The sequence below is a fragment of the Diadema antillarum genome, unplaced genomic scaffold (assembly GCF_040938485.1).
Source record: "Diadema antillarum isolate AM-2024a unplaced genomic scaffold, OU_Dant_1.0 seq00001103_RagTag, whole genome shotgun sequence".
NCBI classification, from domain to species: domain Eukaryota; kingdom Metazoa; phylum Echinodermata; class Echinoidea; order Diadematoida; family Diadematidae; genus Diadema; species Diadema antillarum.
Genome location: NW_027271919.1, coordinates 1,111,488 through 1,136,963, shown reverse-complemented (window position 1 = coordinate 1,136,963; position 25,476 = coordinate 1,111,488). Strand labels below are relative to the sequence as shown.

The 25,476-nt window shown below is 37.5% G+C and overlaps 1 protein-coding gene across 1 annotated transcript; it reads right to left on the bottom strand.

The window, feature by feature from the left end:
• Positions 1-17,916: 17,916 nt before the first annotated feature.
• LOC139743692 (uncharacterized) lies at positions 17,917-20,691 on the bottom strand. Its single transcript, XM_071654151.1, has 2 exons — positions 18,555-20,691; positions 17,917-18,464 (listed from the first exon to the last, which is right to left on the bottom strand). Exons 1-2 carry the CDS (start codon positions 20,689-20,691, stop codon positions 17,917-17,919), a joined length of 2,685 nt encoding a protein of 894 aa, XP_071510252.1.
• Positions 20,692-25,476: the final 4,785 nt, after the last annotated feature.

The following is a 25,476-nucleotide window of genomic DNA, read 5'->3' as shown; positions in this document are numbered from 1 at the left end:
ATGCCCCCCCCCCCTTGCTTTTTACCACATGTGAATTTGAGAGCAAACCACTTCATAGAAACACATCTTTCTGATACTCTGTAATTCAATTATATGGCTTGCAAATTTGATATTAATTTGAATCTTTACATTAATAAATCTATCTCTATTGCTGGAAGTATTCCTTTGCCGTCTGTTAGGCTTCAAACGATGAATCAGGTTTTAAAGCAGAGTCTAACATAATCCACTGAAGGGATCTCCCAACAGCTGTAGCTCTTTTCAACAAACAGTATTCCACAAATTGTGCAAGGAAACCCCATTATTACACCAAGCTTGCTTACAAAGAAATTTTGCTTTTAATGGGTGTAGAGGCAATGAATCCAAACTCAAGCACACAAATTTTGCAAGTTGTCTAGATGTACAATGTATACTGGTCCTTCTGTTTGTGATGTGTGCGGTTGACTACTTACCTGGTTACATCATGTACGTATAACCATTCCCGTTATATCAGTCCTTGGAACCAGCTTTATTTTTTCTTCATACTGAAATTTCGGTGTAGATGAACAGCAAAGTAAAGATGGATACATAGATGATGATGATTTTGGTACAGTGGACTCCAGTTACATTAAAATCCTTTGTTATTCGTGTATATTGAAATTTCATTGTAATCAAACAAATCAACAACAACAAGAAATCATAGAGCCAATTATGTTGCTTCCTGAATTTTTACTTTGTTGTAACCACAATTTTGTTATAACTCTGTTCGCTATAACAAGAGTGTGCTGTACCTGAAATTTTACGTTTTAATGAGAATTTTGTTATAACCATGCTCATGATAATGGGAGTGCACTGTATTCAGAATGACCTCTTCATAGAACCAATGATTTGTCGAATTTAGTTGAGTTAATTTGCTTGTTTTTTTTTAAGGGGGAGGGCTAGGAGCAGCATATCATTTGTTATTGAACCATTATGATGTTTTATTGTCTGTATTGAATTCCTCATGTGCTATGGATACAAACTTTACCTATTTTCATACAGTTGTAACTGAAATGCATTTGTTTTCTTAAAGTTGTTTTGTATTAAGCTGCCAAATTTCACTGCACTTTGTGATAGATTTGTGAAGCCAAAGGCTTGCAATGGTGAGGATCTGAAAGTGAGGATACTGGGGAACATGTCCATTAATGCTTTGAGGTAGAAACGTCCAAAATTTTTTCTTGTCTTCTTGTCTGTGTAAATCAAAGCTCAGAACAAAGCCAAAAAAAAAAAGTCACAATAATGAATGAAAAGACTAGTTTTTGCACAGCTGCGCTAGATGTATTCCAAAAGCAGAATGGTGTTGCACACAGGAAGTGAACTCTTCCACTAATTTCAGATTTTTTCTTTTTCTTTTGAATAACCATGACAAGCAGCAGTCTGGATAGTAAATCATGCACGATTGTCATGAGGGCTGTACAATTTTTACGAGATCATTTCACCCCGTGGTAGAGGACCATCTGACATTTAAACTACAAGAAGTTTCCTGGTACGTGCAGCCGTGTCCGATCTTGCTGAAATTTGTACTCTAGCTTGGTTTTGTCTCACCAGCTTTACTCAGGCAACTGAGAATTATGGCAAATTTTGCTTTCTTCGCTTTGGCTGTGTTAAATTTAACTGCCTGTGTTTCATAACCATCGTTTTCACATGACGTAGTTAATATGTTGGCTTTTTTTTTCATTCATATTCAATTTGTTTGATACACTGATTAATCAGCTAGATTTTATTTGATTTGCCTCAAAGACATGGGAAACACCAAATCTATATATATACAGCCTGTAGTTAATGCTAGATATTGGCATTCATGTTTTTCAAGTAGGCACACACATATTACAATGTGATCCCGCATCTTTGGATAAATTTGGACAAAAATGGGCGTGTGCATTCATTTTACTCCTGAAGTTGAATGACCTAAGAATGCATTTAGTGAAATGAACTTGAGTTTATTTGTGTATCAGGTAATTTGGCATAAGTCCAGATAAATAAAAAGGGAATTGAGGATTCATTGCAATTTTGATTTACATGTTCAAAAGTTATTCAAAAAGTAATGAGGACATTGTTTTATTTAAAGCGGCTGAAAGGAGACTACCTCCTACAAGTCGCCTGGTTACAATTATAGTTTGCAGCTGTGTTCCTGTGCCATTTATGAGTACAATGTCACAATATCAGCATATTTTTTTCTTCATCCATATTGTAATTGTTGGTCATACCTTGCATTGTATAAATCTGAGAGCTGCTGGACAGCATCATTTCACCTTATTTCCTCTCTTTTTTGCATCATGTGTTCTCGTCAAGGACGATGTAGGTCGACAACCTACAGGCGATAGGCTCTCTTCCCGCACTTTTCACAAGGATATAATTTTTTTTTACTGTTTGTTTTTTAGGAAGCTGTGATGTGGTTTTGATAGCTTGATGAACTCATTGATAGAGATTTTGGGGGACATTGAACTTTTTGTATCTCGTCATTTCAGCAAACCACTGCTGGTGTTTACATCACAAGACGTTGATGTTCACGATAGATGGTCCAAACAATAAAATACAAACTTTTAACATCAGTAAACTATCAAAGAAGTGCCTCCCTGCACCTATGCACTAAAGATGTTACATATCATAGTGGGAAAAGACCACCAGTTTATCCTTTACTTGTCCACATTATAATTTTGAGGACATGGCATTTAGTAGTACTGTCATGTCGAGCTCTGAAAAAACAGTGTTCAACCCCCACCCACCCATTCATTTTGACTTTGATAGGGCCAAGTTCATGTGGGATAAGTCAACACTTGTCCATCCCTCCCTATTGAAACACTTTCAAGCTACAATTAATATGTGTTGAAAGTCACTGTCACACACTTTAAATTCTGAGATTTCGCTTGCCATACCTATAATGTAAACTCGACTCAGACTGAAAGCTACATGTATATTCCCCAACTTCTGTTGCAAGAATGACAGAGCCTTTGAAGTTCAAGCAGCGTGCTGTATTGAAAACACCGACATTAAATCAAAATGTTTTGTACAACTCCTCAGATGTGCATTGAAGGCAATGTGTGTCTTGCCAGGCAGACTGTCAGTTTCTGCACATCTAAGACACTGTAGACCGGTGTACTATCATCGCCATGATGATGATTCATTCAGCATGTACTTTGTTTTTGTACTTCATCCATATATATCTTTGGTTTTTTTATACATGTTCTGCAATTTACCCATCGTGAGAGAGGGAAACAGTGTGAAATATATTTAAGTTGAAGGTGAAGATTCAATTCTCATTTTCGTTTTGTTACTGTCGTGAGATTTGTTACAAAAACGTCCAATAAATTGTAAAACAAAACAAGCAGATTGTGTTTTTGTGGAAAATCAGACTTTTGATAGTCCCATATGTGAGTGCGTTGAGCTGCTGAATACAGACTGTAGGAGCGTTTTGTGGTATTTATCGGTATACGAGAAGTACAGTGGCCTGTCTCTGTACTCAGTGATAGCTGATGCAAGCCCTTCTCCCGAACCCTGCTATTTTTCACTCATCAAAAGATCATTCTGCCATTGCAGTTGAACAATCAGGATTTATTTGACTTCTGCATTTCTTTTTACTGGGCCATTCCACATTTTGATATACCATCTTGGATTCTTCTGCCCAGTGTTGGTGATAGAAATGCCTTCTGTTGGAAAAATGTGGGGAAAAAAGTGAGCCCTTTTATACCACAGTTTGAATTCAGTGTTGTGAGGAGAGTTATGTGAACAGCACTGAACCCAAAGGAAAAATACTGTATGAAGTGGAGTATGGGAAAAGAAAAGACAGTGAGAGAATTATACAGATCTTATATATTTCATTATATTATATATATATATATATATATATATATATATATATATATATATATATATATACAGTATATGATAAAAACCTAAAATGGCAATAGATCTAATTAGGTTTTTATGGTATTATATATATATATATATTATATATATATATATATATATATATATATATATATATAGAGAGAGAGAGAGAGAGAGAGAGAGAGAGGGAGAGAGAGAGAGAGAGAGATTATATATACACACACGTGTACGTGTATATATTGTACAAGTGTTGGTGCAATGTTGATGGAGAAGATAATGTTGAATACTTTTATAACCACAGGGTGTGTTTTATTTAGGTATGTGTGGTCACTTTAAAATCAGCACTAAAACATGAGTTACATACGCATTATACAACTGTATGGATCCTTACCTTTGTCAAAACGATGATGTATATTAGATATAATGTGAGATGTAGGCCTATATTGTAAGATACAGATATCCATTAGGTAATCAATGCTTATACACACATGCATTTATAAATGTCTCTACTCCCGACACATGCACACATAGGACTAGATGGTGATGCTGTTTGTATGTCAAACAATGCCCCTCGGGAAATAGAAAACATAACAAAGAGGTAATACACACTGTCGGAAGGGAAATGGTGTATGTAGTATGTTAAAATGATACTCAGTAGTCCTCTAGCCTCTTTTAATGCGCCATCAGTAATGACGTGTCATAAGTGGCGCCCTCCTGGAATTGTGGAGCAGGTGAAATTATAAGGATACGTCATTATCATGCAATAATACGTGAAACATGCAATTTAATTCAAATCAAAACGCAAAAAAACAAACATGGCGCTAGCGATCGAGGCGGAGTACACAATTCATTTCTTTCAGTGTATACATAGGCTTTTTAAACGCTTGACATTTCAATACATGTGTTCATGTTTGCTGTAGGATGACAATGGGATTCAAGAAGGATGGCGCGAGACCATTGTGCCCTAAGTGGCTTTTCCATTGTTCATCAAGTATAGTTTTTATTGCTGCAAAGACCTTTTCCTGTTTATTTTCCTCAAAATTGGTCCCCTTTAAAACATCTGATAAAAGGTGCTGTATTTTGCCTAAAAAGCATTCAAGTTCAACTATTTGCGAATGTCACTGGTATCACGTGCCAGTAAGTTGCCAGGGGGTAGTGATAAAAATTAAACATCTACATGTAGTAGAAAGGCAGGTTATGATAGAGCCAGGGGCATGTACACACCCAGGGTTTTCCAAGGTGCGCGTCCGTGCTGCACCGGGCAACGTGAGCCCCGAGTCACGTGTCTACCGACGGAAAATTCCAGAGGCGCAGAGACTGCATAACTGAACATAGCAGACGGAAGCAAAGAGCAACACATGGATGTACTAGAACACCTCCATAGCTTGGTACAACGTACGTGTATATCAATACGGCATACAAGAGCTTCTAATCGAAGTCTCTCTCATTCAGCAGGGTGGCAAAAAAAAAGAAAGAAAGAAAGAAAAGAAAAGTGAGAAGCCTCTACAGACCATGTGACCTATTGAGAGAAACTTTTTTTTTTCTCAAAACTCCCTGATTTCATGCACAGCCTTGCGATTTATATGCTCCGGGTGCTGCTTTATGCTGCTTTATGTAGAGATCTTTGTAACTCATCCGTAACTCTGTTTGTGTACCACATCGCACCACAGACCACACTGATGGGGTTATATTGATCGAACTTTTGCAAACAATAGTGCGAAAGCAGGAATTCGCTGCACATTGTTATGAGTACTAATTAAAGACAGTAAAATATCGAACAGCGTGGGTTTGTATAACATGATAGCAATGAACCGTAAAGTGAGTCTTCATTGAAGCGCGAGAGTTACAGCTCGCTTTTCGTATGTTTTGTGATATAGTCTAATGTTTAAAGGAAATATAATGAAAATATATAAAAAATTCAACACACTTTCACTCTTCTAGCTTAATAAAAGAGCACTTGACTATAAACTTCTCATCAGCAAACCGTGTTCAGAAAGCAGGGGGAATGATATTACTCTTAACATAGTGACAGCAACAAGTTGATGGAATGGATTTCATGAAAAATTATTTTTCTTTTGTGGAATTCTTAAATTTCATTTTCTTTAGTGTTATTGTTGTCCACACATGTCAAATGTCATGCAATGGCATCATAAACTCTAGTATATTCCCCTTATCCAGTCATTATACAACACCAAAACTTTAAAAATTCATAAACTTGTGCATCGATTGTCCCATTTTCCTCAAACTCTCACTGATGCGTTTTACTAATGTTAATTGCTGCTTTCAGTGATCCAGATTGCTCTATGTGTTTTTGTTTCCTTTACATGTATTATTTTTCACAATTTTATTGATTGCTATGATAGAGATAGGCTTATAACAGGACGGGTGTAGAATAATTTTGATAAGCTATAACGTCATACACAGATAGATGGATGGATTTTCTTTACATTCGTTGCGTCATGACCCCCCCCCCCCCCCCCCCCCCCCATCTTACGTACTCCTTGTTTTCGGATGTTTTATAGTTGTTGGTGGTTTGGGGGATTTTTTTCAAAGCACGTTTGCTGGTTGATCAAGAGAGCAATTTATAATCCAACAGCTCCCATTGCTGCGAAACACATGACATATAGGTTGTTTCTTATCCTTATATAGGCTAGCTTATATCGCATAAGAGATTATGGGTAATTTTGTAAAATTGTCATATACACGCATAATCTTCGTCACCATTGTGCGGATTTACGTTTGTACTGTGACTGAACGCATTGCAGGAACTTCAGAAATGCTATACATGTAGCGGAAAACTGTCGTGTGTTTCAGCACGTGACCACATATTTGAACCATTGCTAATAACCCAGACTTGACCTTGCGAATAGACAAAATATCATATCAAGTTCATATTGTTTGCTGGCTGTGCATCTGATGATCGCCGAGTTATCTCGCTATAGATATGCAGACTTTGAACTTCGCGCTGCTAAGAAGTGTGCAAACAGCTGAGCTAGCTGGACAACGTTGACATTGTGCGTGTGCGTGTGAGTGTGCGCGCGTGTGCGTTGGCGTTGAATATAGGCCTATTTTTTTTATATCATTATGTATCGGAGTATTTTTTTTCCACCCCACACTCTTGAGATATAAAATCACACCAAGGAGGTGCATGTACTTGTAAAGGCTCGCCCACCGTATACCTCCTTGGTTTAATACACACACGCACGCACACACACACACACACGCACACACGTGCAAAAAAAAAGTTTTAGGGGCCTACACACTTCGTTAATCAATGGATGTATAATATCTCGCCAGTGGGAGTGTATTCATAAATGACTGCTCCCGCTTTAATGCTGTAATGAGCGAGCAGTCGAACAAGTTTTCTTTTCCTTTTTCAGTATATATATTGTGTCTGTCATGTATTTGTGTTTAATTTTGCTTTCCATTTCCATGATAGGATTACTGATGATGACGATGATGATAATGATAACGATAACAATAACAATAACAATAACAATAATGATTATAACAATAATGATGATAATGATAATAATAATAATAATAATAATAATAATAATAATAATAATAATTGTTATTATTGTTATTAATGTTATAATTATTATCATTAATTTTATTATTATTATTATTATTATTATTATTATTATTATTATTATATTATTATTATTATAAGAAGAAGAAAAAGAGTCATCATCATCATCGACCAGGAGCAGACGTATAACCTTGTGTGTATCATTATGTCTGCTTCAGAAACGGATTTTAATCCAACATGACATCTCATCCTGATCGCCGATGAAGACGACTATATAACTTGTCTGGTGTCTGGTTTCTAAAACATGCGCTTAAAAGGATCAAGTTTGGGTTGAGACCTAATTTCAGGTTTCTAACATTTTTTTGGTGAGATAATGAGAAACCTCTTCTGAAATATGAAAGTGCATGTAATTCTATGAGGAATTCAACGTTTATTTGATGAAAATTGGTTTTGAAATGGCTGAAATATCCAAAACAAAGCGATCCTAATAAAAGGTGGGACCATCATTTTATCAGATCGCTTTGTTTTACTTTGTTTTCGGATGTTTCAGTCATTCCAAACGTGATTTTCATCAAATAAACTTGAATTCCTCTTAAAATGGTATGCTCTGTACTAAATCATAAGTGTTTTCATGGTATCTCGCAAAAATTCAAAAGCCCAATTCTCATCTCCACCAATACTGTACCATCCCTTTAACCTCCCCGGCAGGATGAAGCGTCTTTTATGCCATTTTAGGTTTTTATCACATGACAATAAGAGTAATCATCCTCATCATCACCATCATCATCATCGCCATCGCCATCATCACCATCATCATCAGCAGCAGCAGCAGCAGCAGCAGCATCATTGATAGACATGGAAAGAAACATTAAACACACACAGGCCTATGATAATATCAATACTGAAAAAGGAAAAAAACGTGAGTGCGATCGCTCGCGCTCTATGAGTGACGTCATAAAGATTTCTTGAAGGGGAGGGGCGCGTCTCGACACTTGAATGAAACTTCAGTGGACATGAATCGGTTTTTATGTTTCATACTTATTGCCGTAGGGCTTGCATTCACATTAATACGAATGTATACATAATTATTATGTTTATAGACATACACGATTTTTTTTTTACATGCATAGCGCTATTCATTTCTAAGACTCTCTTGACTCCATCGTCTACAAGTAGGCCTATTGTCGTTGAGCTGCAGTGAAAAAAACAAACATTAAAAAAGGGGTGAATTTTCTTCCATATACCGCCATAGAGAATAACAAATTTGATATACTTATAGAGAGATGGGAAAGAGAGTGTGTGTGAGTGAGAGAGTGAGAAGGAGAGAGAGGAGAGAGAGAAAAAAAATATATATAGGTCTATCGATGTCAATGTCATTGTACAGTGAAGGTCAAGGAACACACACAGCGGTCCCTGTATACTCGTGCAGCTGCACGCTGTACTAGGTGTCCCCCGCCAGTGCGGCCGACCGGTCACCAGCACTGTTGACTTACCCTATACGCCACTATCTACGATCTGGAATAGACTGGTTTCAACGTTTCTTATCCTGGTTTTTGGATTGTATTCAAAGGTTTAGAGGTCTGATCGAATGGAATTAAAATATTCACTATAGGCCTATCTAATAGGAGGCGGGGTAATTTTAATGATTTTAATTCTGATAACAAGTTTGATGACAATAATAAATGATAATGCTAATAGTAATATCAGTATAATAATGACGATAATTTAACAACAATAATAATAATAATGATAATAATAATAATAATAATAACAGTGATAATAATGAGAGTTATTATCATTATGATTATTATTATTATTATTATTATTATTATTATTACTACTACTACTACTACTACTACTACTACCACTTACTACTACTAATATACTACTATACTACTATTGCTATAGAATTGTTCTGATTCAATAATTGTCATAACAGTAACAAAATAATGAACACATGGTATTGATTTTGATTAATGTCATATTGTTTCATCCGGCCATCATTACACGTACTACAATCTTCTTCATCGACATTATCGCCATCAATTTCCTAAATATTCTTGATAATACTGATTGTCGCTTGCCGTCAGACCTCGTGAGCATTGAATGAAGAGAAGAATTTACGAGGGAGGGGGTATTATCATGAACTCTTACTCTGGATTTTAATACTAAATATAACACGGTATATGAATGACAGTATATGCGCTATGATAAATGATCGTACTGATGATGATGATGATGATGGTGATGGTGATGATGATGGTGGTGATTATATTGATGATGATGATGATGATTGTGACAACAGAAATAAATGATATCAATGATACTGTAATTGTCAGAAAATGGAAAAAAATGGTCTAAATTAGTAAAAGCATAAACAGCAATGATAAAAGATGGTCATGATACTCAATCCTTCCCAGTGCACCCAATGCAGTTCTCCGAGACATTGTATGATTATAGTCATATCCCCCCACTCCCCCGCCCCTTGGCCGCTCTAAAGGCGTGAAACATGCGTCTTTGGTGGTAATTAAGGTTTGCTGCTATAAGAAATATATTGATGAGCGCGCTTCTGAAATGATGCTGCCATAAAGAATAAGATTTAAGATAAGGTTTTTGTTTTTGTAATGATAAATACTTGATATAGGTGAGCAGCTGATGTTACATGTACTAGGAGGGAGAAAGCCTGAAAAATAAATAAGTAAATAGATAAATGAATAAATGAATAAATAAAGAAAGAAATAAATAAATAAATAAATAAATAAATAAATAAATAAATGAATAAATAAAAAGACCAGAGGACATCCTAGGTGGAAGGATTGTATTTACCAAGATGTTGAAACAGGTTTTGACTCCATTACTCTACTGCATGTCTCGCCGCCACTGTATATAGGCACTTTTCAGCAACTTTTTTTCTTTTTCCAAGATGTGGAAACGGTATAGATGACAACGGACGGGAGAAGACTTTAAAGGCAACGTACGGTTTTGGTTGAGACCTAATTTTAGGTTTCTAACATTTTTTGGTGAGATAATGAGAAACCTCTTATGAAATATGAAAGAGCATATAATTCTATGAGGAATTCAACGTTTATTTGATGAAAATTGGTTTTGAAATGGCTGAGATATCCAAAAAAGAGCGATTCTAATAAAGTGTGGGACCCATACTTTATTACAATCGCTTTGTTTTACTTTGTTTTTGGATATTTCAGTCATTTCAAACCCGATTTTCATCAAATAAACTTTGAATTCCTTTCAAAATGGTATGCTCTGTACTATATCATAAGTGTTTTCTTGGTATCTCGCAAAAAGTTAAATGCCCAATTCTCACCTCCACCAATACTGTATTATCCCTTTAACCATCTGTAGATTGAGATCCGTGGTTTGGGTTGATGATGTACACTATGTAGTAATTTCTTTGTATGATGAGTAAATTGAGTGCAAATTTAATTAAACTTGTCTATCTCTATGAGCGAGTATATAGTATAATACGCATTGAAGAATCCCATTTTCACTTATGCGAGGTTCATTGCAGTTCAAAAATGGTGCGATTGGTGTCATTAGAATAGGTGACAAAAACATAAAACAAAAATAATGTAAGTGAATTTCGGCTGTTATAGAGACTTGCATTGTATCGTGTGACGGTTGTTTCCGTCATGCAAAGGGATTTATCTGCCTCTGTGTGCGTGACAGTAAGCTGTTATTTTCGCAAATTTTGCAAGGGTTCAATTTTCGCGAATTTCTCAAATCACTGTTGGACCGCAAAGTTAACAACACGCGAAAATATCTCGAACTGACAGGCACTTATGATAGCGTCGGTGTCAAAATCGCGAAAACAACATCTCGCGAAAAGGTCCGCGACCTCCTCATTCGCAAAAATATTTGTATTCGAAAATAACAACTTATACACACACACAGTATACTAAGTAATCATTTTTATAATACAAGCCTGATATATACTCGAGAGAATTATGATGATTTATCTTTTTGTTATGGTTTTTAGCCTTGATGTAAGACAGAACCGTCATGGCCCTCCCCCCCCCCCCCCACTCTTCTGATGGTATACCTCGAATCAAGTGTTATGATAGACCAAATTATTATACTGCCCTATTTTGGCAAAAGGAAGCAATTGAAGACGGGCCTGAATATAAGAACGGCCTAGCCAAGGCCTTTGACAAGGTGCCACATGGAAGACTTCTCCAAAAACTTGATTACTATGGCATACGAAACTCTACTCATGCATGGATAGCTGACTTCCTTCAGGATCGCACACAGCAGGTGCTCCTTGAAGGATCCGTCTCTTCCAAGTCCCATGTGACTTCTGGAGTCCCACAGGGTAGTGTTGTTGGCCCCATGTTATTCCTTCTGTTCATCAATGACCTACCAGAGTATCTGTCACACAATACCACTGTTAGGCTGTTTGCAGACGACTGCCTAATCTATCACAACATCAGGTCAGAAGAAGACAGCGTGCAACTCCAGGGAGACATCAAGGCACTGGAACGATGGGAAGCCGACTGGTTAATGGAGTTCAACCCCCAAAAATGCCAGGTCCTCCATGTTACCAACAAACGTAAACCCATCATGACGTCATACACCATTCATGGACAAACCATGGAGAAAGTAGACACTGCAAAATATCTTGGAGTCTACCTCCATGAGAAGCTCAGCTGGAACCACCACATCAACCAAGTAGCAAAAAAGGCTAATTCCACCAGAGCCTTTCTCCAGAGGAACATCAGATCATGTCCACTCAAAGTCAAGGTGCTTTGCTACTTCACCCTGCTCAGACCTGTCCTGGAATATGGAAGCATAATCTGGGATCCCTTCACCCAGGCAAATATCATGAAACTGGAAATGATCCAGAGGAGGTATGCACGCTTCGTCTGCAATGACCAACACAGAACAAGCAGTGTCACAGCCATGCTTCAAAAACTTCAATGGCCATCCCTGCAAGAAAGAAGAGCACAGGCAAAGGTTGCAATGATTTACTGCATTAAGAACTCCATGATATCCGTCCCCGCAACAGTTCTGACCCCATCGCTACCTCTTTCAAACAGGGGACACGACCAGAAACTCCAAGTACCATTCGCAAGAACACAAGTCCTACAAAGAAGCTTCTTCCCAGATGCAACCAGGCTTTGGAACTCATTACCCCAGGCCACCGTCTCCTGTACCTCTCTGTCAAGCTTTAAGAGAGAGGTACTCAAGACCCAGCTCCGTTAAGACACGGATGCCTGTTTTTTAGCCGCACATAGTACGTTCCATGTAGATTTTTCTTAATCCAGACACTGTACATATGCCTGCACAGCACAACAGTACGAAAATACACCCGACGGTGGCCTGTACTTATAGAGAAGAAGAAGAAGAAGAAGAACGACCCAAGTCCAATTTTTGGCCAAAGTCAGTTTGACATGGGAAATTGTAGCTTATGCATGGACTCATCTTGTGTATCATGATAAATCCTGATTACCCCCCGGAAGTGTCTGAAATGAATGAGTGAAAGCTTATATGAATGTAAGAATGACCCAAGTCCAGGACTTGGGTCATTTTTACATTCATATTATAGCGCCCTCTCTCATCGCTTCTCTCATCTCATATAGCAGCCTATCCTGTTATGATTCAAAGAACGACCCAAGTCAATATGATTCAAAGAACGACCAAAGTCTCTCACACAAATTGGCCTCTCCACAATTAATGTATATAAATATTAATTGTCATGATAATATATGTTCTAATTTGCATATACAATGTTGCCTTCCCATCACAGCTGAATAGAATATTATTGGACAAATAAAAAAGACATGAAGTTTTTTTAAGTTTACTCGAAATGGCCTTCCATGGACTTGGGTCATTCTTATATTCAGATACTCAATGAAGTGACATTTTTATGGATATTGACTTTTCTATTGATTTGGTATATTGGAGGCATGCTCTATTTAACTGAAAAATCAAAAAGTTACAATTTGGGCCCATTTCTGAGATATTCGGATGGCAAAAGGAAGCAAGTGCACAAAATTGCATGAAAAAAAATTGGCAAAAGGAAGCAAATTACAACCTCATGATTATGATTGTCACTTGCTTCCCTTTGCCAAATCATTTATACATTGTATATTTTACACACAATCTAAAATTCTTTGGCAAAAGGGAGCAAGTAACATCCTTATATGATTGACACTCGCTTACTTTTGCCAAATTTTTATGTTTGCTACAAATCTATAATACTTTGGCAACAGGAAGCAAGTACACCTGTAACATTCTCATGATATGATTGTCACTTGCTTCCTTTTGCCAGATCACAGATTTTTCAGGTTTGCTAAAAATCTGAAATACTTTGGCAAAAAGGAAGCAAGTTACAACCTCATGATATGATTGTCACTTGCTTCCTTTTGCCAATGTATTTATATTTGCACACAATATAAAATACTTCGGCAAAAGGAAGCAAGTGACATCCTTATGATCACCACTTGCTTCCTTTTGCCAATTTTTGATGTTTGCTACAAATAAAGGGTTTGTTCGCAAAAACCGATGTCCATATTTGCCAAATGGAGATACAGTATTTGCAATTAAAGGTCAAGAAAAATAAGGAGAATAATAAAAAAAAATGTGCTTCTTTTGACATTAACTTCAAAAATTTACCTTTGCATGTAGTGACCAATATATCATTTAAAAGGTATTATTTTGTACTTTATGACAGAGACCGTACTTCAAAATCTTCAAAAATGGACTTATCGGTTTTTGCGAACAAACTCTTCAAATTTATAACACTTTGGCAAAAGGAAGCAAGTAACACACTCATGATATGATTGTCACATGCTTCCTTTTGCCAGATTTTTCATGTTTGCTATAAATCTATAGTACTTTGGCAAAAGGTAGCAAGTTACATAATAATGAGTTTCCATGGGAATATCAAATTTCTTCGAATTGTCATAAATGCATCACCATATGACTTACAAGAATACCGACATGATTATTTCTCATCACAAATTTCCATGTTGAAGGGCCTACCAAAAAACATTATTTTCCTAATTTGTAGCATTTGTACTCGATGTCACTTGCTTCCTTTTGCCAAAGTAGGGCAGTATAGACCACTGACTTGAGTTTCCCCGTTTATTTTATCGGTTCGTCGACAAGTCACGCAGACCTGCCTGTTGAGTGATCAGATATCGGACTGAGAGGGCGCTACACCATCAATATGTAGAGTACTATTCGTGACCTCGGCGCGATGAAAAGGTCGAAACAGGTGGAAAAAAATAATAAATACGTGTAGAAGTTTGTGGATTATGATATACAAATGCGAAGAGACAGTGATAAGACAAATGTGGGGGGGGGGGGGTAGAAGAAGAAATAAAACGAGACAAAAGTTGTGCATCTGTATGTTCCATCTTGACAAAATTAATGTCCTTTATGGAGAGTTGCATTCACTGCCTTCACTGACTTCTTTGAACACCATCAGATTCTGTCATCACAATACATTAATGCAATTGAACATCCTCCATGTAAACATACATATTTTAACAGAAACACACATTCATCATAATGTTGTAAATGATGTTAATTGTTATTCTTTAAATAGTGATGAATGATTTGAAAATTGTAAATACTGTCTTTTTTTAATCAACTATGTATTGTGTGAACAAATGTTGCAATTCAGCCTTTTGGCTGCGAGAACATTTCATTTAATAAACCATACCATACCATACCATACCATACATTCATATACACCCTCTGTCTTACAAACACAGTCATAATCATACACGTGTACTTGCACACACCACAAACTCCGCTAGCATTGAGCATCATTTGAATCAAACACCAGCAACAAACACATCTAAGGAAATATTTTCCCTCAAAAGGCATCAAACGTTAGTTGCGTTCACTGCCTCAGCTTCACTAACTTTTAACACCATATTTCATCACAATACATCATTGCAAAACATCATACATGTAGGCCCTACACATACATATACTACCAACAGAAATGCACATTCATATACACACTCTGTTTTACAAACACTGTCATAATTATAATTGCACACATTTTTACTGCAATACACAAACTCCATAAGCTAGCACTGAGCATCATTTGAATTACAGGTGTATATTGTACACCAGCAATAAACACATCTAAGGAAATATTCTCCCCAGTAAAGGCATCAAACTTTAGTTGTACCAGAATACATTATGGTTTCCTGAGACACTCAAGATGGGTAAAATAATGCAGAACAAAATTTCTGTATTTTCCTTAACTGTGGTATCAAAGGGTAGACACACAGCTGTACGAATGTAATTCTGTTTCAAATATTTTGATTCAAACACACTGAATATATCACCTCAAAATTCATCAAGTCACAGGTATACAGCATCTTCTCTAGTACAGTTGACTCCTGTTATAACAAAGTCCTTGGGACCTACAGTTTTCGTTTGTTATATTAAAATTTCGTTATAACTGAACAAATAAACCATAAAGAACAAAGACTGGATAATGTTGTGGCCTGAATTTTTACTTCATTGTAACCGGAATTCCGTTATAACTGTGTTTGTTATAACAGAAATGTACTGTATCACCGTTCAGACCCTAAAAAAAAAAAATCATAATCAATGCAAAAATAATGTCAGAGGCAGTTCAGTATTTTCTCCCTCTCCGATCTTCCTTTACTAAGCAAAGGACTTCTTGCTGTTGTTTTGAAACAACTCATGCAATTTGCCTGGTATCACTCAGATTCATTTCACAAAGATGAAATGCCTGCAAACACTATCTTGTAAAAAGCATAATTAAAAAAAAGGAAGTCATTTTATCTTCACATTCTGTAGTCACTCTGCACTTCTTTACCAGTTTCAGAAAAAGCATTCATTCTTTGATTAACTCATTTTTACAAAGTTACAATACTTCCCTAGTTACAGCTCTGAAAATTTTCTATTTTGAGAGTTGTTGTTTTGTCTAATTGTTGTTTTTTTTCCAGTACACATTGTACTTGACTTTTCCATTAAAATGTTGAATAGTACACACACAACAGCCATTCCTTTCTATTCAATGAAGTAAAATTAAGTGCTGATTGTTTGGTGGTTTTTTTTATTAAAAGAAAGGTATTTGAGGTTCCTGTGGAGTTTTATGGAACTCTTGTCACATCATTATTACTTTCCAGTACAACTGAATCCATGAAGCCACTAATATCATTGTTTCAACCACTACAGATATCATTTCTTTGATCTTAAGGGGGAACGAGTAAAATCTTACAAGTTTAAAGGTAAAAATTTGACTGAAATCGGATGAAAAATAAGGAAGTTATGAAATTTTGATGAGTTGCTAATTTCTGCAAAACAGTTTTTGTACAGTGGATATGAATATGCAAATGAGTGAGCTGATCATGTCATAACCTCACAACTTTCCACTGATCATGTTCAAAAAATGACAAAAATTCAATGTTTCTGTCATTGAAATCTGAAACATGTTATTCCTGGTTTAATAACTTCAGAATAGTGATCAGTTAGATAAACAATGTACCAGGATTTGAGCCTCGGGCATAATTGTGTTTGAATGAAAAACTGGAAATTTCACAATTTTATGTACAAACTATATGGCAATTTGTGAGGGGATGACCTGCTCACTTTGCCATTTGCGTATTCATATTGACCGTTCAAGAACTGTTTCCTCAAAAATTACCGAAATTTCAAAATGTTAAAACTTCCCTATTTTTCATCCGATTTCGAACAAAATTTTACCATTGAACTCATAATAATTTACTCTTTCTCATCAGACCAACTTACATTTGAACTGGATTTCCCCTTTAAGCACACTGGAATTTGAGAAACAATATTACATTATGCACTTATTTCTGCTAAGGCAGTCGTCACTGTTGTGCTTTTTTTTTTTCATATTGAAAACTCCTCATATTGCACAAAGTTAAACAGGCCGAAACAGCGATCATGAAAAAGCCGAAAGTCAGCTGAAGATGAACCAACTTGTCATAAAGGCAATTGATGACTCAATCAGTAGAGTTATGTACCTCTCTGTATTATTAATTTACCATATCTAACAGGAATGGCTTTGTGCCAATTCAAAAATAATAGACGCATGACCGATTACAAATGATAACCTTACCGAGCTTCACACATTCGAAAAATCATACAGTGGACTCATGTTACAATGAAGTCCTTCAAACATTTGAAAAATCATACAGTGGACTCCTGTTACAACGAAGTCCTTGGGACCGGCAGTTTTCTTTCGTTATATTGAAACTTCGTTATAACCGAACAAATAAAAAATAAAAAACAGAGAGGATAATGTTACAGCTTGAAGTTTTACTTCATTGTGAGCGGAATTTTGTTACTTAACCATGTTTGCTATTCATGGGAATGCACTGTAGCACTCAAAAGTGTTTGCAAAGTATATGTATATTAGTCCAGACCACATTCTTAAATTACAAAAACGTGTACAATACTATTGCAGCTGGTTGTGTCCCTTATACAGTTCTAACTCAAGTGTACAAGGCTCCAACTGAACAGCACAGCAGAAAAATGGCAAATCTCAAAGTCCTCACGACCTCCTACTCTACAATGCCACAGTTTTTCCTCAGATGGCGGATGAGAGTTCGTTGACTGCTGAACTTGACATCACACATCCCACAGGCAAAGCCGGACTCCCCAATGAGAAACTGGTGGGCACGGATCTCATGCTGCCTCCTGGTGCAGGCACTGCTGCATCCCTGATGGCAGATCCGACAGGACCAGTCGTGCCTCCTGGAGGACCGCTTGTGGTTGTTGAAGCTCACACGCCTGGCAAACACCATCCCACAGAGGGCGCACTTTGGATTCTCCGCTGCCACATGGATGTGGGCGTGGCTCTTTAGGTCTGAGCGGAGGGAAAACGACTTCCCGCAGTGTTCGCATGTAAATGGCTTTGACTGGGAATGTCTCCTAAGGTGGCGATGAAGGGCTGACTTCTCCACAAACTTGCGATCGCATTTGTCACACTTGTGCACTCTTTCATGCCGATATAGATTGCTCGAGTCGGAGAAGGCTTTATGGCATTCTCGACACTTGAATGGCCTTTCACCTGTATGGACTCTCTTATGTAGAGACAGCCTTGCGGCATTGGGAAAGCACAGCTGACAGTAGCTACATTGATGCACTTTGCCCCCGACTGTGTGTGAAAACTGGATGTGTTCCATGAGCAGTGGCCTACGACTGTAGGACTTGCTGCATTGAGGGCACTGATGCGGCCGGGGCGACGTGTGAGTCCGCTTGTGCCGCAAGAGGTTGGAGTGTGAATTGTACATGCGGCCACACAGCTCACAGACAAATTGCTTGACATCTGCAGAAACCCTCTCCTCAGTGGCATTCTGGGCAACACTTGGGATGATGTTGTTGGCAGGTAGTGCACCGAGCTGAGTCGGATGAAGAGTCTCCGTGAGCTGCTCCCCTGCCACGTCTGACTGTGAAATATTTGCCAACTGCATGACATGATCCAGGAGGTTCATTGTCTCGACACACTCCTCATTTGCTGGCAGCTGATAGATGTCCCGCAGTGAAATAATTTCCTGATCAGATACCTTCATCTGGACAACAGATTGTCCATCTCGATTGGTTCTATCCGCTTCATCACAGGAAAGCACACAGTCTTCTATCGAAAGAGTATCACCACTGCTGCTGTCTGGATTAATTTGACAAGGCTCTGATGACAGAGTGCTACGGGTTTGAGGGGTATGGTTGTCTGGTGCCGACTTTGCTCTGAGCTTGGCATCCTTTCTCCTCTTCTGCTTTGAATTCACTTGCGTGGATACTCCTTCATTTGTCTGCATTGGGAAACTTGACTGTCCTTCTACTTCACCTCCACATAGATAAGATTTATTCCCTGACATTGCACTGTTTGCTGTTGTGACAGATGCTCCACTTCCTGAATGGAATCTCTTCACGTGCCACTCCAGGTATGTTTTCTTGGTGAAGCCTTTGGGGCATATGTCACACTTAAATGGCTTCTCACCCCTGTGGCCTAATTCGTGTCTGCGGCGAGAAGCCAGATGCCTGAACGCCTTGCCACACACCTTGCACGAGTAGGGCATTTCGCCTGTGTGTCTGCGGAGGTGCGTCTGCAGAACCGACCGCAGGGTGAAGGCTTGGTCGCAGTGCTCACAGGCAAAGAGTTTTGCTTTCTTCGAGGCGTTGTCTCCATCACCTTTCTCTGTTCTTGCCTTCTCCATTGAGTCTCGAAGATGTTTCCGCTCATGTCTCTCCAATTCTCTCTGGGTGCCATATCTCTCGTCACAAATCTTACACTTGTGCACCTTTGCTCTCTTGTGAATTTTCTCGTGACCCCAAAGAGTGGCTCGCTGTCGGAAACCTTTCCCACACACTCCACACTTGTACACTCGCGCCTCTGCTTCGCTGACGATGTGTATTTTCCTGTGTTGTTCCAGTGTCTGCTTCAGAAGGAATCTCTTGCCGCATTCATCACAGGCAAATGCTTTCTCCGCGGAGTGTGTTCTCATGTGAAGTCGTAGGCTTCCTTTCTTTACAAAAGCTGCATCGCACATCGTACACCTGTGTGACCTTTCTCCTGAATGCATTAATTTGTGCCTGCTGAGGCCACTCTTCTGCGAGAAGGAAGAACCGCAAATGTCACACTTGTAGGGCTTTTCAAACGGGTGAGAACGCAGGTGGATAGCTAGTGCCTGCTTGTCTAGCAGTTTTTCGTTGCAATAGGGACATGGATATTCAGTCGCAACGTCCTCCTTGCTTTCAGCCGTGTAGCCACCTTCATGGATTCTCTCATGCTTTTTTAAAGTCTCTTTGTATGTGAATGATTTATTACAATGTGCACATTTAAATTTGGCTCCAGAGTGTGTTCTGCAGTGTTTGTAAAAGTTTGATGATGTCGTGTACGTCTTGCCACATATCTCACAGCAATATTTCTTGACGCACTTTCCATTTGAGCGCTCCTCCTGCAATGGAGGGTGATCATTTTTCGAAGAAGTCTGGGTCTGGACATGCTCGACAGCCTGAGGAGCTGTCTGATGCTCACGATAATTACAGATCACCACGTTGGTCTCACCATCTTGTTGGCCCTCTTCGTCAAGTAAAATCGTCTCTGATGTGGCGATGGTCTTTTCCTCTGCAAGGTCAGTATAGTCTGTAACGAACCCTGTTGTAACAACTGCGTGAAGCACAGTGTGTAGAACTGTTGCCCCCTCGCCAACTGACTGATTGCTGTCGTGTTGGTCCTGCCAGTGCTGAGCAAGCAGAATGCTGGATGTGAACTCTTCACCACAAAACTGACAGGGGAATGTCGATATGACAACCTCTGGAAAGAGAAAAGACGGCATTGAAAAAGAAAGAGAAAATCATATACAATGTATTGAGTGTTGTGTCAGTTGCAGAGGGAAAATACGTAGGGTGGGGGGAGGTGGAGGTAGATAAACTTGACTTTTTCATCAGTCACCTTTAAGCTTTAAACTTTGTGCCTAGGCCAAAAAAAAAATTGCAGTAGAGTACAATTGTAGATCTACTTTGAGTAGGCAACAACAATTATGCTAATATCCATTCCTTTCACAATTTTCATAAAAAACATTATGCTAATATCCATTCCTTCCACAATTTTCACAAAAAGACATGGGTTCTAGCATATGGAAGATGTGCCTAACTTGGCCTGTTTGCATTTGGGTTACGTGTACAGTGTAGGTTTAAAAAGTCAATTCTAACACGGTTACATCTATTCTATTCTCACACTGTGTCCCACAGCTCACACTCACAGCCACGTCTGATTGTTTGTTTGTTTGTTCATTTCCATCTGAGAAGATGGCTGGATAGCCCATATTCAGCTATGAAGCTGGTCTTCCATGGGGTCCAGTTGGATGAGAGGTGGAACCACTTCACCGGGTTAAACACCCTGCTCTTTGCGATGATTATGATCGGTCATGATGAGACTAGAACTAGACCACTGGTCATGCTGCATTGCTGGTTGGCACAACTATGTAAAATCTACTTTAATTTATCCCACTTGAGAATAATTTAAATGCTGTGGTGGGATAGGCAGGGGTATTGTCTATCTAGGGGGTTCTAAAGGCCCAAAACCACTATTTCGGCACAATTGGACAATCGCAAAACGCGAAAATTAAAGTTTTTAGAATAGGTTTAATTTTTATACCAATCCATGACACAAATATTCAAGTTTGCAGTTGAAAAATATGAACACACAATCTTGCTTTATTTTTGTGGTGTGATAATTTCTTTCATAGGGCGTAGATTTCATCATGTAACATACGTTACCAATGTCATTCTATTTCAAATGCTTTAAGATTGGTGACTACAGTCTATGATTGAGATAATTATGCGTCAGATGTGAAGTATACCATCGGCTGCCATGTTTGTAAATGCTGCCTGCAGATGGGAAGGATGGCAAATGACCTGTATGCTATACTGAACACAGCATGTCCTACTGTGTTAAATCTTATTTCATGTAATGTTCATTTGTTTTCTTGATAATTTGATGTCAGACTTTCTTCAGAAAATATTTTCAACATTTATCAGTCCCAAATTGCCAGCCAATTCTTGAGTATCATCGATGAAACATGTGAATCTATATGCGCAAAAATATATTCGTCAGATTCCACGTAACGTATGTTTCACGTTAATGTAACGTAAGTTACAAAGATAATACTACTACATGTGCAACTGATTTTGGTACTTTTTCTTTTTGGTTTTGGTATATATTCTTAAATTAATTTCTCGTCAACTCTAAGTGAACGTATATTATATCAAGATGTCGCAATATCATGGTGATACAATTCTCAAAAATTACAATTGAAATAGTTGTAAAACTGCAAGACTTTATAACATGTCCGCGTATAAACTCTGGAGTAGAACATTAATCCGTTACTGTTGATATTTTGAAGACAATTGGCTTCATACTTATGAATTTATGGCATTGAAATGATAAGAGTTGGGAACATGCTTTCACGTGCCTTCACGGACGAAAATATTGTCATGATGTACGTGTAATATAAAACGAGTGGTGGGTAACGTAGGTTTCACTTCAATTTTATCATAATGGAAGTTTTCGTATGCTTGACGTCTTGTAACGTGTTATCTTCATATTGATGTCTTGTAACTTGTTATCTTCAGCTGTCACTTCATGCTGTTGAAAGATATGTTTCGAATCCATAACTTTACAGACTCCATAACTTTGCTGTCGCAACAGTTATTCTATGCAGGAACAGTTTGAAAATAGCAGTTGCAATACAATAGTATTCACAAAATTTTTAACACCTGTATGAAACAAGAAACGGTAGAAACGAGATGGTTACTCTATTAAAGTGCTTCATAATGAACAATAATGCCGTATTGCTTGTATTTGAAATTTCTGAACTCGGTAAACAAGAGATAGGGACAGAAGGAACCAAGAAATGTTCTTTGTTAATTAAATAAATGACCACTTTACTAAGTTGACTATGGCAAATGAGGTCGATGAAACAACGTCAAATTACATAGTTGCATTAGCACAATACTGGGTAGGATGAATGAAATTGTCATTAGTGAAATGATGTACTCGATTGTCCTTGTTATGTATGCATAAGACAGTATAATCCACAAGGATAACAAGAATAACAAGTCTTGCATTAATAATTCTTGCCGTATCTTTGTCTCCTGCATGGAAAAATGTTTTTGAATCTTTCAAAAGAAAAGTGAAAGGACAAGTTGCTATACATGCACAACAAAGGTACTGATAATGATTACAGGCAGGCCCGTAAGTAGAATTTTCATGGGGAGGGGGATGGGGTCAGAATTAGAAAAAGTCTACTTCTTCCAGTTTTAATCACCTGACAGGGAGAAAAATAAAAGCTCCCGTGCCATTTTTTCTTTTGTTTCATTTCTTTTACCGGGTTTCATCGACTGACAAGCAAGAAAAAAAAAGAAAGAAAAGAAAATTGAAGAAATATAAAGAAAGGCTTCAGCTTAATTCTATGCTGCCAGTACAAGCCCAATTTCATGTTTTTTTATTTGTTTATTTCAAACTGGGGAGGAGGATTCTGCGATTCATTTTTTCTTTTTATTTCCTTTTGTTTATATTTTGACTGCTGGCAAAGGGGCGGGGGACCTCGAACCCCCTCCCCTATACTTACCCTGGTAGGGTAAATAAAAAAAAAAAAAGATGCGTGACTTTGCTTCTTTTTTTTTTGTCAACTACGCGACGGGTACATTTTTTTTCTTGAATCTTTGCTTAGAGATATGATTTTTCGCCAATCTGATTGCAGCTTATACGTTCCCTATATATGGGGTTTTAATCTCAGCACTGCTCTTCCCCATTGCAACTGCATTAACTTCAACGAGAAGGAAGAACAAAAAATGTTGATGTCTTAAACATATATCTTACTGAAACATACATCACTATAATTATTATTAGCATTATTATTATCATGTAGGCCTGATCTATGATGGTACACTCAGTAATAGTTAAAATTGCATTTCTTTAATGCACATGTATTTTTGTTACCTTTTCTTCATTCAAAGTGTGTTTTTCTTCACTTTGAGATCATCAACGATATAGCGACACAAATTTGAGTTAATTTTCTCCGTTAAAAATAGTCAGGTAGTAGTAAGTCACCATATTGATTTATGATAACCGAAGATAAATATAATTGAAAAGACTTATTTCCCTATGGAATTCCTTCAACTATAGTTCTAGAACAATTAAATGTTATTTTTATCCACGCACATTCTCTAAAATATCCTTTTTCAATGACATGAATTGATGAAACTTACGTTACCAAAACTAGAAACTTACGTTACTATATTAATGCAGGGACCTGATCCAATAGTTTTGAAGTAGAGATCTGCGTAATCCCTAAGTTTATTAGCTATTCATTGAATTTTCTTAAAACAATGTTAAATTCATTGTTTATACCTGGAATATGACATCATTAAAGCCAAGTTGAACATCAACGCCCACCAAACGATTTTTTTTTTCAAAGATACTATGATTATGTCCCCTTTTACTGCATCCTCCTAACAAACAAGAACATACAGCTGTAAATGAATTTGATATGTTTTGACGGAGAAACTCATCAGCATCATAACTGCAACAATTAAATTGTCTCAAATTAAATGGGCTTTTCTGTGGATTGTCTGTTATCAACATGACAACATCTTGAAACTTACGTTACCAAAATTTGAAACATACGTTACGTAATAAATTGAGTGATTTATTTCAAAAGAATAAACCTGTACAGCAAAGCAATAACTGGATTTTTACGGTGGAATATACTGACTTAATAAAGACACAATAAACAGAAGTAAAGCATGATTCTATGAAAAACAACAACACATTTCCAACAATCAAATACTTACTCAGTTTTTCAACACATCATGTAAAGGTATTTTACGCGCTGCCAATGCTCAAGATGCCATTGAAAGAAGTTGCTGAGCTATCCCATGACCTCAAATCGACGGCACAGATTCGAGAAATGTACATTTAGGTGGTAATTAATGGTGTAATTAAGCTTTCTGTCATTTGGTGGTAACGTAAGTTACATCACGTATGTTACACTTGTGGATTAAATCGTATAAGTTAGCAACATAATAATGAATCTTTTGCCACCCATGGGTATGACGACAATCTACTCCATTAGTCTCAACTCTAGAACAATCATTCAGAGCCATGCACCTTCATACTTTTTACAAAGATGGTAACATATGTTACTTCTCTTAAATCTACCTTTTTAAAATCTATATTTGCGAGATTAGCAGTCTCATGTCTTTTGAAGCTGAGTGATGAAATATCTTTTAACATAAACTTACACCCCTTTTGGTCAGAAAAACAATACAATTGTGTAGTACTCACTGTAATAGCATAACCAGATTGGCAGTACAAAGATGGTAACGTATGTTTCAGCGGATCTGGCGACACATTTCCATCAGTTATTTTGTTGATAAAGAATGGTTAGTTTAAAAAGTTGTGTTAGGTTTTCATAGAACCTTAAGCCACTTTTCTGCAACCGTGAGTAAGCTTCCTCTTTACATGTATGCTCATATTTTCCCACAAAGTTGAGAAAACATAAAAAATCATCGTTGGCGACATGCACTTTTAAGCCTGTTGGCCGAACTTAACCCTC

Excerpts from the sequence above, each read along its gene's own strand:
- LOC139743692 (XM_071654151.1), bottom strand. The coding sequence starts at position 20,691 with ATGCCGTCTTTTCTCTTTCCAGAGGTTGTCATATCGACATTCCCCTGT. Across the intron at positions 18,465-18,554 it reads ATGCAGCAAGTCCTACAGTC|ATGCCGCAAGGCTGTCTCTA; the intron begins GTAGGCCACTGC and ends TGTGCTTTCCCA.